A 13,067-nucleotide genomic window follows, 5' to 3' on the forward strand; every position below is an offset into this window, starting at 1 on the left:
GTCCCCCGACAACAGGTGCACATTCCTGGGCGCCTCGTCACTTCCCCTGTCCTGGCGGCTTCGGCCGCTCTCCGGACAAACTCACTTGAGCGAAGCGGCAGGGCCATGACCTTTGGGGCGCTACTGCTGCTTCTGGGGGTGCTCGGGGCACCCCTCGCCCCAGGTAAGTCAGTCTGGGCCCTGAAGAGGCAATGACAGGGGCAATGGTCGCGGCCAGCCACCCGAGGGTCACTTAGGGCTTTCCTTCGCCAGGCGCCCGCGGCTCGGAAGCCGAAGGCCGACTGCTTGAGAAACTTTTCTCGGACTATGATAACTCGGTGCGGCCGGCGCGGGAGGTGGGAGACCGCGTCGGGGTCAGCATCGGCCTCACCCTGGCGCAGCTCATCAGCCTGGTGAGGGCGCCCTGTGGGTGGAGGTCGCTGGGCCGGGCAGACTGGGGGCGGGGTCTGAGGTGAGATGGACAGGCCGTGGGCGGAGATTGGGTGGAAACAAGAACCAATGAACGAGCTCGTGGGCGTGGCCTATTTGACGGGTCCTGAATGTTGCTCTGTTAACCCGCCCGTGGGCGGGGTTTGAGGCGGAGCTGAGGCCGAAGGACCGGCTAGGGGGAGGACCTCGAGACGAGGCCCTGTTGGATTCCGGCCTGGTCCAGCAGAGCTGGGTGTTCAGGGAATCCAGAACAGCCCGGGACGGAGATTCTGTGGACTAGCCACTGGGTGTGGCCCGTGATTGAACCTGGAGGTGAAAGGCAAGAGAAGCGGGGGCAAGATCTGGTGTTTCAAGGCAGAGGCAGGTGATACCCACTTACCTTCTATAAGATGGGGTTTGAACCCAAGAAGATGCAACTTAGAGAAAGGGGGTAGATTTTTTTTTTTGAGAAAGTGACCCCGAGCCTTCATTTCTTCCCACTCCATTTCATTTCTGCCTTAAAATTTTCCCTTCTAGAACGAGAAGGATGAAGAAATGAGCACAAAGGTGTACTTAGACCTGGTATGGAGACCCTGTGGGTTAGGGAAGGGCATCCTGCCACATTTTATTAATCTCTTGGAATGCTCAGTCCAGTAAGATTTTTTTTGTATAATGACTTCATAAAACACATATATAATAACCGAAAAGGAAGCTTCTATAAACAATTCCTTCCTAACTGTTTAAAACACAAATTTGGCGTCATTAATTTGTATTCTGATCCTTTAAAGCCACTGTAGTAGAGGATGTCTAACACAGCTTTTTAACAATTACTTTTTAATTTGTTTTATTTTATTTTATGTGTATGGGTATTTTGCCTGAATGCCTGTCTGTGCACCTCATGCATGCCTAGTGCCCATGGAAGCCAGAAGAGGGCGTCCGATCCCTGGAACTGGAGTTACAGCAGGTTGTGACTTCCTTGTAGGCGCTGGGAATCAAACCTTGGTCCTCTGGAAGAGATTCAGGGCCATTACCCACTAAGTCATCTCTCCAGGCCCCCTATCTGATTTTAGAGACTAAAATAATAGAGCTGAGTGCAAGAGGAAGGAAACTAGTTGGTGTGAATTCCAGAGACTGGAGGCAGAGCCAGAGCCCTTTCCCCTTGCCCCACAGGTCAGGCCTGAGCTACTCCCCTTTGCACCCTCTTCCTGGGTACCCTCTCTGACATCCTAAGTCTCTCCCCGGCCTCTGGCCTGAGCAGCCCTTTAGCCTCTGTTCCTTAGGAGTGGACAGACTACAGGTTAAGCTGGGATCCTGCAGAACATGATGGCATCGACTCTCTTGGCATCACCGCTGAATCTGTGTGGCTCCCTGATGTGGTGCTAATGAACAAGTTGAGTCTTTCCAAAGCCTGGGGGCACGTGGTGGGGCTGTTATGAGGTGTGGCTGGGGAGGGTGTCCGGAAGACAGATCCAGATCCCATAGGAAAGGATCTCTTTCCTGCAGCAATGACGGAAATTTTGACATTGCTCTGGACATTAACGTCGTGGTATCCTCCGAGGGTTCTGTGCGCTGGCAACCCCCTGGCTTGTATCGCAGCAGCTGCAGCATCCAGGTTTCCAGGCTTTGTCTGTCCTCCGACTCCCTCACTCCCCAACTGCTCCCAGTCCTGTATCCCTCTTGACCCTTACCTCTTGTTTGCCCCAACTTCCATAGCCCTGCACATTTTCTTTGGTTTTCAGTCTTCCGTATCAATTCTCTGCCATTTCCCTGATGACCCCTTCTCTTTTGTAACTGCCATCCAATGACCTCCCAAACTTCCCTAGTCCTTCCCAGTCCTCTGGCAGCTTCAGTGTCTTCCCCTCCATTCAGGTCACCTACTTCCCCTTTGACTGGCAGAATTGCACCATGGTGTTTAGTTCCTACAGCTATGACAGCTCTGAAGTCAGCCTGAAGACAGGCCTGGGTCCTGACGGGCAGGAGAGGCAGGAAATCTACATTCATGAAGGGACCTTCATTGGTGAGTAGGGGAGGGTCTCACGTCCAAGGGTGACAAACAAGCTCCGGTATCTATGCTCAGGGGACATGGTTGGGGTCAGCAAGATGGGGATGACTAGCAACGCTGCAAATATGGACACTGAAGCCAAGTATGGTGACAAATACTTTCAATGTTAGTGCTTGAAAGGCTGAGGCAGGAGGATTGCTGCACATTCAACGCCAGGCTGGACTACATTCAGAGACCTTGATCTTTTTTTCTTTCTTTTATTATTAATTAATTAGTTAATTTAGAGACAGGGTTTCTCTGTGTCACAATCCTGACTGTCCTAGAATTAATTTTGTAGACCAGGCTGACCTCAAATTCACAGAGATCCAACTACCTCTGCCTCCCGAGTACTGGGATTAGAGGCATTGCCACCACTAGCCAGATGAGACACTGATTCTTTTTTTTTTTAATATTTATTTATTTACTTATTTATTATGTATACAATGTTCTGTCTGTGTGTATGCCTGCTGGCCAGAAGAGGGCACCAGACCTCATTACAGATGGTTGTGAGCTACCATGTGGTTGCTGGGAATTGAACTCAGGACCTTTGGAAGAGCAGACACTGCTCTTAACCTCTGAGCCATCTCTCCAGTCTGAGACACTGATTCTTAAAACAGTAAAAAACATACAACACACACAGAGGAGATGAGATGGCTCAGGGATAAAGTTCTCACAGTGTAAATCTGATGACTTGAATTTAGGCCCTGGAACCTGTGGTGGAAGGAGGGAACTCTCAAAAGTCCTCTGACCTTAGAATTTACATGGTGGCGTGTGTAAGCGCGCGCGCACACACACACACACCACTATAATAATAATATTTTTATTAAAACAGAAAAGTATGGAAGTTGAGAGTGGTTTAAATTTATTGGAGAAAGGCTGCCTAGCAGTGTGCTATCCCAGGCACTAACTGGACAGCTACTGCACCTGAGTTTGCCTCCTCTGTCCCCCCCTCCAGAGAATGGCCAATGGGAGATTATCCACAAACCTTCTAGGTTAATCCAACTTCCAGGGAATCCTAGAGGAGGGAAGGAAGGACATCGCGAGGAAGTTATCTTCTATCTCATTATTCGGCGGAAGCCCCTCTTCTACCTGGTCAACGTCATTGCCCCGTGTGTCCTCATCACTCTCCTGGCCATCTTTGTCTTCTACCTCCCGCCAGACGCAGGTAAACAGCTAGGGTCTCAGCTCCGGATCACCAGCCCAACCTTTCCTCCTCGCCTTTAGTCCAGGTTGGGTTGGGGTTTTTTTATTGCTTTGTTTTGTATTTTTAAGATGTATGCATGCCTTTAATCCCAGCACTCGGGAAGCAGAGGCAAGCAGATTGCTGTGAGTTCGAGGCCAGCCTGGTCTACAAGGGCTAGTTCCAGGACAGGAACCAAAGCCACAGAGAAACCCTGTCTCAAAAAACCAAAAAAAAAAAATTATGTGTGAAGCCAATGGGAGGTGGCACACACCTTGTGAGTTCAGGGTTGGCCTGGTCTACAGAGAGAGAGAGAATCCCTGTCTCAAAAAAATCATTAAAAAAACAAAAAACAAACAAAAGATGTATGTGTGTGTGAGCCAGGCAGTGGTGGCAAGTTCCAGGACAGCCAGGGCTGTTATATAGAGAAACACTGTTTCAACCCCCTCCCCCCAGAAAAGATTGTGTGTGTGTGTGTGTGTGTGTGTGTGTGCACTCAAATGCCCATGGAGGTCAGAAGTGGGGCACTGGATCCTTTGCAGATGGAGTTCCAGGAGGCATTTGTGAGCCTCCTGAGGTGGGCCTTGGGAGCCGAACTCCAGTCCCTGGATAGAGCAGTGGCCTTGGGAGCTTGGGAGCCGAACTCCAGTCCCTGGATAGAGCAGTGGCCTTGGGAGCGGAACTCCAGTCCCTGGATAGAGCAGTGGTCTAGTTTGTTTCTCTGTAGTGTGATAAAAGACTTACGGGAACCAAGTTCTGGGAGGAAAGGGTTTTATTTGACTTACAGGTCACAGTTCATCACTGAGGTTAGCCAAGGCAGGAGCTCAAGCTAAGTGAGCACAGATCATGAAGGAACGCTGCTTACTGACTGGCTTCCCCTGACTTGTTCTGCTGGGCTCCTTTCTTTACTCGATCCAGGACCCCCCCCCCCCCCCCAGGAATGGCACTGTCCATGGTGGACTGGGCTCTCCTGCACCAATTAGCAAGTAAGGAAGTGCCCCCATACACACCCACGGGGAATTCCTCAGCTGAAGTTTCTTTTTCCCATATGTCAAATTGACAAACCGAGGCTAATCTTGACAAGCAGTACATGTTCTGAACTACTGAGCTATCTCTCTAGCACCCAGGATAGTTTTCTTGCCAACTCAAACCCTCATCGGTTGGATATCAGCAATCCAAGGTTCCCCATGCACAATTAAACCCCAATACAGGCCCTGCACCCCCTCTGCTGCTGGGTTGTCCTCACCAGTAACACGTTCACTCTTCCCTCTGGAGTCCCAGCCTCACGTTCATGGAGTTCCCATGTCCACAACAAACCAAATTCCAAGCTAAGCCAACTTTCCTTTTTCTGTTTCCCATTCCTAGCAAATAACCCCCTCCTCCCTTCAGACATCAACCGGTGCCTTAACTGGCAGTATTCCTTTTCTCTATAAGGAAGTACAATATAGTAACAAGGTAACCCTGGTCAAATTCCATAATGACTGTGTGTCTGAGTCCCCTGGTCAGGAAATGGGACAGCCAGTGTCCCTACTGCATAGAATTATTCTGAAGATTAACTGGGTTAATAAAACTATACCCAGTACCTAGCTGGATCTATGCAAATGTGTTTTTTTTTTGTTTTTAATTACTTTTGAGCAGTTGATGTAAGGCAATACAATAGAATTTTACGTATTAATTCTAATCTTTACAATAACCTTTCAGGTAAGTGCCAAATTCTAGAGAAGGGTAAAGAGGCTGAGGGAGTCGATGCATTTGTCTGGCATCGTGTTCAGGTCAGTACCAGTCCTACTCAGAGACCTTGCTTCTAGTGTTTCCCTCCCTGCACTTGGAAAGCTGAGGCAGAAGAATTACCAAGAGTTTGAGACCACTGAGTATGAGATTACCTAGAGCTTCCTAAGCAAGAGCCTGTCTCAAAAAAAAAAAAAAATCAAGGGGCTGGAGAGATGGCTCAGTGGTTAAGAGCATTGCCTGCTCTTCCAAAGGTCCTGAGTTCAATTCCCAGCAACCACATGGTGGCTCACAACCATCTGTAATGAGGTCTGGTGCCCTCTTCTGGCCTGGAGACATACACGCAAACAGAATATTGTATACATAATAAATAAATATTTAAAAAAAATCAAAAAACATAGTAAGCAAATATGAAAACGAATAAACAAAACTCTGTATTTTCCTCATCTCTGGCATCAATCAAGTCCTCTATCCAGGAAGAGAGAGAGATGCAGTTGGAGAATACATTTCCAGATCCAGGAGGAAGGCTCGGCAGGCAAGACGCTTGCTACCAAGCCTGAGGGCTTGAGTCCAATATGGAACCCACAAGTTGTTCTTGAATATCTCTAGGTGCCCTATGACAGGAACATGTGCACACACACGCGTACAATGTTAAAAAGAAAAGGAACCTACTTACAAGTATAATCACTCCTTTCTAGAACAGGGCAATCTTGAAACCTAATATTACAGGACCAAAATAGAGCGAACCATATGGCTTATTTCAATACCTTTCATGAAGTTTGTAAGGCCTCTTGTATGACACAGAAAGAACCGGCCTCTTTTGTATACCGTTTTATTTTTAGATTCTTCAAATTGCTATATTGTTTTTGGAAAAACTACAGAGATTGGTATATTCATTCATGCAACTATATCTGTGGATTTCTGTGATATGCTAGGCACTGCAAATGCATCAGGGGATAAAAATAATAAAATTGATTGGCTGTAGCTCAGTGTAGAGATCTGGAGCAGGTATAGGTAAAGCTGGTCTGCCATACAGGAAGCCCTGGATTCCATCCCTAGCACTGCGGGGAGGGGGCATAGCAAGAGACATAGTATAGTTGGTAGAGTGTTTACCTTGTATGCATGCATGAAGCCCTGAGTTCATCTTCCAGAACCCATCTGTAAACAAACAAACAAGAAAATAAAACCACTGACCTTCCTCAGTCTACATTCTAGTGGGGAAGTCAGTCAACAAACTAATGTTTACTGTCATACATTAGAAAAGGACAAGTTTTTTGTTGTTATTGTTGTTTTGTTTTTCAAGACAAGATTTCTCTGTAGCCCTGGCTGTCCTGGAACTCACTTTGTAGACCAGGCTGGCCCTGAACTCAGAGATCTGCCTGCCTCTGCATCCTAAATGCTGGGATTAAAGGTGTGTGCTACCATGCCTGACATCTAGACAAATTTTAAAAAAGAAAATAAAACAGGAAGGGGTTTGGGAAGATTAAAGTGGGAGTGGACTCCTATATACTAGCTCTCAGAGACAAGAGAATCAAGAGTTTGAAGCTAGCCTAGGTTACACAAAGAGTTGCGGGTCACTCTCAGTACAAAGTGAGGTCTTGTCTCGAAAAAGAGCTAGGAATGTAGCTGACAGGGAAAAGTATTTTCCTATTATGCATGAAGACTTTGACCCCTCTCAGAGAATAAACTAGACATAGTAGCAAAACTCTGTAATCGTAGCCCTTGGGATGGGACTGAAGGTAGAAAGACCAGAAGTTCAAGGTCATCCTTGTTGAAGGAGAGAGGGCACGCTTTTCATCCCGGCCGCCCAGCTAGCTTAACCCCCTAAAATAATTCCACAGAAACTGTATTCATTTAAACACTGCCTGACCCATTATCTCCAGCCCCTTATTGGCTAACACTCACATATTAGTTTAACCCATCTCCATTAATGTGTATCACCAATTGACTATGGCTTAAGAGCATGAGTCTAACCAGCATCCATCTCGGAGAGGAGAGCCATGGCATCTGCCACACTGCCTTCTTCCCAGCATCCAGTTCTCTTTTCCATGCCTATCTAAGTTCTGCCCTATCAAAAGGCCAAGGCAGTTTCTATATTCAACCAATGAAAGCAACACAAATACAGAAGGACCTCCTACACCACATCCTCTGTGAATTGTGAGTGCAAAGCAAGCCTAAGACATGTGACATCTGGTCTCAAAAATTAAACGGACCTGGAGAGGTGGCTCAGCTGATTAAGCCATTTGCTGCCAAACCCGGAACAGCTTTGATGGTGAGGGAATTAGGTTGTAGCCAGGTTAAGTTTGGGATTCTGTTATATATTCAACAGAAAGGTTGAGTAGGCATTTGGATGGAAGCCTGAAGTTCAGAGGAAATTTGGGCTGGAGGAACAAACAGCAGAGAGATTTGTAAACAAATGACTTTCCCAAAAGCCTACCCTTAGGTTGGAAACATGACCATTGATTATGCCTTAGAGGCTTCCTTCTGATAAAGACTAATACTTCTGATAGTGTGTTAGCCCATGCCTTTAATCCCAGCACTTGAGAGGCAGAAGTAGGAGGATCTCTGTGAGTTTGAAGCCAGCCTGGGCTACACAGCAAGTTCCAGGCCAGTCAGGACTACATAGAGAGTTCTTGTCTCGATAAAATAAAATGATGGGTTTTTGTTTGTTTGTTTGTTTTTTGTTTTTTTAAAAAGGAACTAATTCTGGTTTCTCCTCTGCCTTCCAAGGAGAGAAGATGGGGCTTTCCATTTTTGCCCTGCTGACTCTTACTGTATTCCTGCTGCTGCTGGCAGACAAAGTGCCCGAGACCTCCCTGGCAGTCCCCATCATTATCAAGTATCTTATGTTTACCATGATCCTCGTTACTTTCTCAGTCATCCTTAGCGTTGTGGTCCTCAACTTGCACCATCGCTCACCCCACACCCACCAAATGCCCTTTTGGGTCCGCCAGGTAAGAGAGATCTCCAACATGTCTTACTTCCTGATCTTACAATCAACCCGGTGTGGGAAAGAATGAGGCTAGCCTGGGCTACACAGTAAGGCCCTGTCTGCAAATGACAGAAAAAAATATTAAAAGAAGGAAGAGCATCCTTGTGTTTGGCTTTGTGTCCAGAGTTGCTCCACCCACCAGGCTGGACTCAACTCCAGCTGGCATGGTGCTGAAGTGCGGAAGCCTGCTGGATGGTGGAACACCACACAGTTCATTCTGCCTTCCCATCCTCATCGCTTCCTGGGTCCTGCATGCCCTTCATCCATTCTGCTCATTCAGAGGGCCAGGGAAGCCTCAGTGTAAATGCCATCAGGGTGGAAGACTTTTGAACCCTTAATTTTTCAGGACAACTCCCAGCCAGTTAAAGAGCTTTTTTTTTGTTTTGTTTTGTTTTGTTTTTGAAACAGGGTTTCTCTGTGTAGCCCTGGCTGTCCTGGAACTCACTCTGTAAACCAGGCCATCCTTGAACTCAGAGATCCACCTGCCTTTGCCTCTTGAGTGCTGGGATTAAAAGTGTGAGCCACCACTACCAGCATAAAAGAGCTCTTTAAGGCCGGGCGGTGGTGGCGCACGCCTTTAATCCCAGCACTCGGGAGGCAGAGGCAGGCGGATCTCTGTGAGTTCGAGACCAGCCTGGTCTACAGAGCTAGTTCCAGGACAGGCTCCAAAGCCACAGAGAAACCCTGTCTCGAAAAAACCAAAAAAAAAAAAAAAAAAAAAAAAGAGCTCTTTAAAAAATGATTTTATGTGGATGAATATACACTACTATATGAGCCTGGTGCCTGAGGAGCCCTGAAGAGATCAGACGTCCAAACCGAAGCAGGATCCTCTGGAAGACCTTAACCACTGAGCCATCTCTCCAACCCTCATTAAAAATCTCTTAAGCAGCAGTATCATGGTGGCAGAGGCAGGCTGGCCTCTGAGTTCAGCCTGTGCAGCCAGGGCTACACAGAGAAATCCTGTCTCAAAAAGAAAGCATTGTAAATTGTGCAGTTACATTTCTGTCAGTGTAGCTCGGTGGGTCCATGAGTGCGCATGCACGGGAATGAGCCCGTGGAGTGGAATAGATCGCTGCTTCCAAGGAGGTTGGAAAGCATTAAAGCCCTCAATATGCCACTTCCATAGATCTTCATTCACAAGCTCCCGCCATATCTGGGTCTGAAAAGGCCCAAACCCGAAAGAGACCAACTGCCCGAACCACACCACTCTTTTCCTCCAAGAAGTGGCTGGGACCGAGGAACTGATGAATATTTCATCCGGAAGCCTCCAAGTGATTTTCTTTTTCCGAAACTTAACAGGTAAGACCTACACACATCAGTCACTTGGGCAAGGGAGAACTACAGCTCCCAGAAGACCATGGAAAAGCTCCCAGAGATAGTGTTGTCTAGCATCATGGGAGTTGTAGTAACTCGGATGCGGCTTGCTTTTCGAGAAGGTGGCATTTTAAAGTTTAAAGAACCAGAAGTTTGAGAAAGTCTGGAGAGCTCTGTGCTGGCAGGGAGATCAGGAAGGGTTTCCTCAGGTTTTGAGAAATACACGGCTATTGGAGGAGGCAGCTGGAGTAGAGTCTAGGCCACCGGAACTGCTTCTTCTCTTTGAACCCAGTGTGTGGCTAAACAGTTTCTCCCCTTACAGGTTTCAGCCTGAATTATCTGCCCCGGACCTGCGACGATTTATCGATGGCCCAACCCGTACTGTAGGTCTGCCTCAGGAGCTACGCGAGGTCATTTCTTCAATCAGCTACATAGCCCGACAGCTGCAGGAACAGGAGGACCACGATGCTGTAAGTCCAATGAGGTTGAAGCCCGCAGGCTCCACCCCAAAGCTCAAGCTCCGCCCCTAGCAGTCGCTTCCGTTTCTGATTGGAAGTGTGTTTATTTTTCTCCCTCCTCCCGCTTGCTAACTGGCTCTTTCATAGCTATCTGGTGGCCTGGTTCTTGAGCTAATTGCCCTTTTCTCTAAGGGGTGGGCTTTACAGGGCTCCGACCCTGCAGCTTTATTATTATTTTTTCCTGCCTACCCTTAGCTGAAGGAGGACTGGCAGTTTGTGGCTATGGTTGTGGATCGTCTTTTCCTCTGGACATTCATCGTCTTCACAAGCGTCGGGACCCTGGTCATTTTCTTAGATGCCACGTACCATTTGCCCCCTCCTGAACCTTTTCCTTGAAGACCCGAGGCCCTTTTTACCAAGAGTGGCAGGAGCTCTCAAGATGCAACCGCTCCTGTAAGAATCTAGTTTCTGGGAAGGCGCTGAAGTGGGACTATGGCTAGGAGGCAGGTGCCTTGGACCCACTTGAAATGCCAGTATTTAGGATTTCGTCTGCTGGGTTTTTTGTTTTTGTTATTTTTGAGACAGTCTCACTCTGTGGTCCAGGCTAGCCAGGAACTATGTATCCCAGACTGGCTTCAAACTCCCAGCAATGTTACTTCCTTAACCTACCAAGTGTTGGGACTACAGGCCTGGTGAGCCAGCACACATGGGTTTGGATTCTTGAAGCTACACTGAATTGTAGCTTGGATCTCTAATGAAATAGAATTACAAGTCATAAGTAATAGATTGTAAGCCTTTTGAGGACAGGAAATGTGTTGGCTACTCTGCTGTCCCTAGCAATGTACACAGGTTCTAGCCTATGAGTGCTTAACATTCATTTCATGAAGAGAGGGGGAAAATTCTGAAATATATAAAAATACTGCCTACAATAGAATGTTGTGATTAATCATTTTTGTCTTTTTAACTTTCTATAATTTATATATTTTTGTAACATTTGCCACCTTTAGATTGAAAAGTTATTTCTTTTTTTTCTTTTTTTTTAAAGATTTATTTATTTATTATGTATACAACATTCCTGCAATGTATGTTTGTATGCTAGAAGAGGGCACCAGATCTCATTATAGATGGTTGTGAGCCACCATGTGGTTGCTGGGAATTGAACTCAGGACCTCTGGAAGAGCAATCAGTGCTCTTAACCTCTGAGCCATCTCTCCAGCCCCCGAAAAGTTATTTCTTAAAGGTCTGCATTTGCAATGAGGAAACATTAAAATCAAAACAAAAAAAAATTAAAGATCTAGGAGTGACTGGGAGGGGGTGGCACACACCTTTAATCCCAGCACTTGGGAGGCAGAAGCAGGCAGATCTCAGAGTCTGAGACCAGCCTAGTCCACAGTGCAAGTTCCAGACCGGCCAAGGCTACACAGGGAAACTTGTTTTGAAAACAAAACAAAACGGGCTGGAGAGATGGCTCAGTGGTTAAGAGCACAGGCTGCTCTTCCAGAGGTCCTGAGTTCAATTCCCAGCAACCACATGGTGGCTCACAACCATCTGTAAGGAGATCTGGCGCCCTCTTCTGGAACACAGGCATATATGGAGGCAGAAGGTTGTATACATAATAAAAATAAATAAATAAATCTTTAAAAAAAAAAAGAAAACAAAACAAAACAAAAAGAAGATCCAAGAGTGGTAGTGAATGCTTGTTATACCAGAACTTGGAAGTCAGAGGCAAGGGGATTCAAGGCCAAAGTCTGCTACATAGTGAATTTAAGACCAGTCTAGATTGAGAGAATGAGAAGAGGGAGGGAGGGAAGGAGAGAAGGAGGGAGAGAGGTCTCATTTTCTCATTTATTCAAGTCAGGCATAGTGACTCATACTTAGAATCCCAGTATTGGAAGACTGAGGCAGGACTGCTGTGGGTTTCACCCCAGTTAGGCTACAGAGCGAGAGCCTGTCTCACACAAACAACCTTATTCAAGTTCTAATTTTGGCACACATACCACTAAACTACTCAGAATGTTTCTATATCTGTAAAATGAAGCAGAAAGTAGTATATGCCCATAGGGAATTCATATGTCACAGCTTTGAAATGGTGTTTTATTTTGTATTTGTTTTTTTTTTTTTTTTGCCTGTGTTCTTGAGCTTACAATATTTATTGGTTTGTTTTGGAATAGTTGAAATTGAATCTAGGTCCTTGCAAACAATAGGTAACTACTTACCAACCCTTATTTTTCCTTCATTTTTGAGCTCATGGTTTTGATATCATTGCTTGAGACAACTTTGAACTCTTGATACTTCCGCCTCTTTTAAGTACTGGGATCATGGGCATAATCCACCAAGCCTGCTTTGTTTTTAGAAACTGGGTCTTAGTAAGTTGTACAGTCTGGCCGTCAGCTTACTATACAGCCTCTAATGTTCCATCTTCTTGCATTTGGAGTAAGTAGGATTAGAGGTATGCATCACCATGCCCTACTGGCAGTTTTTTTTTGGTTGTTTTTGAGACAGGGTTTCGCTATGTAGCCCTGGCTAGCCTAGAATGTATGTAGTCGAGGTTGGCCTCAAACTCACAGAGATCCACTTGCTTCTGCTTCCTGAGTGCTGGGATTAAAGGCGTATAATTTTAAATTTGAATTAAGGGCTGGAGAGAGATGATTCTGAGGTGAAGAGCACTGGCTGCTCTTCTAGAGAACCAGGGTTTGATTCCCACACCCACATCTGTAACTCCAGTCCCACGGGATCCAATACCCTCTTTTCTGGCACAGTACTCTTGTGGTGCACCCACAGGCAAACAAAGCACACATGAAATTAAAGGAAAAATATGGGAAGCTTGGTATACCTTTAAAATGTGTGTATTTCACAGACATTGGATTTCAGGCTTCTCTTGAAAATGTTTACACAACTCCAGTGACACTATACCTGCAGCTGCTGTTGGCGGCAACCCGCTAGGGC

General features: G+C 46.4%; 1 protein-coding gene across 4 annotated transcripts; it reads left to right on the forward strand.

Moving 5' to 3' along the window:
- The first annotated feature begins 57 nt into the window (after positions 1-57).
- Chrnb1 (cholinergic receptor nicotinic beta 1 subunit) lies at positions 58-11,042 on the forward strand. Of its 4 annotated transcripts, XM_041665063.1 has the most exons (11): positions 58-163; positions 253-392; positions 946-990; positions 1,689-1,798; positions 1,912-2,020; positions 2,278-2,425; positions 3,405-3,614; positions 8,088-8,311; positions 9,476-9,648; positions 9,986-10,133; positions 10,377-11,042. In XM_041665063.1, exons 1-11 carry the CDS (start codon positions 106-108, stop codon positions 10,515-10,517), a joined length of 1,506 nt encoding a protein of 501 aa, XP_041520997.1. In that variant the 5' UTR covers positions 58-105; the 3' UTR covers positions 10,518-11,042. The 4 variants fall into 4 exon arrangements, with proteins under 4 accessions (XP_041520997.1, XP_041520998.1, XP_041520999.1 ...); XM_041665064.1 differs by lacking the exon at positions 946-990; XM_041665065.1 differs by lacking the exons at positions 1,689-1,798; positions 1,912-2,020.
- Positions 11,043-13,067: the final 2,025 nt, after the last annotated feature.

The sequence above is a fragment of the Microtus oregoni genome, unplaced genomic scaffold (genome assembly GCF_018167655.1).
Source record: "Microtus oregoni isolate MIOR12 unplaced genomic scaffold, Mior012 000015F_ref0000493, whole genome shotgun sequence".
In the NCBI taxonomy this organism is placed as follows: Eukaryota; Metazoa; Chordata; class Mammalia; order Rodentia; family Cricetidae; genus Microtus; species Microtus oregoni.

What these genes read in the sequence shown, in the direction of transcription:
- Chrnb1 (XM_041665063.1), top strand. Translation starts at nt 106, where the DNA reads ATGACCTTTGGGGCGCTACTGCTGCTTCTGGGGGTGCTCGGGGCACCC. An exon ending in CGGGGCACCCCTCGCCCCAG is followed by an intron (nt 164 to 252) that starts GTAAGTCAGTCT and finishes TTCCTTCGCCAG; the next exon opens with GCGCCCGCGGCTCGGAAGCC. An exon ending in CTACCTCCCGCCAGACGCAG is followed by an intron (nt 3,615 to 8,087) that starts GTAAACAGCTAG and finishes CTGCCTTCCAAG; the next exon opens with GAGAGAAGATGGGGCTTTCC.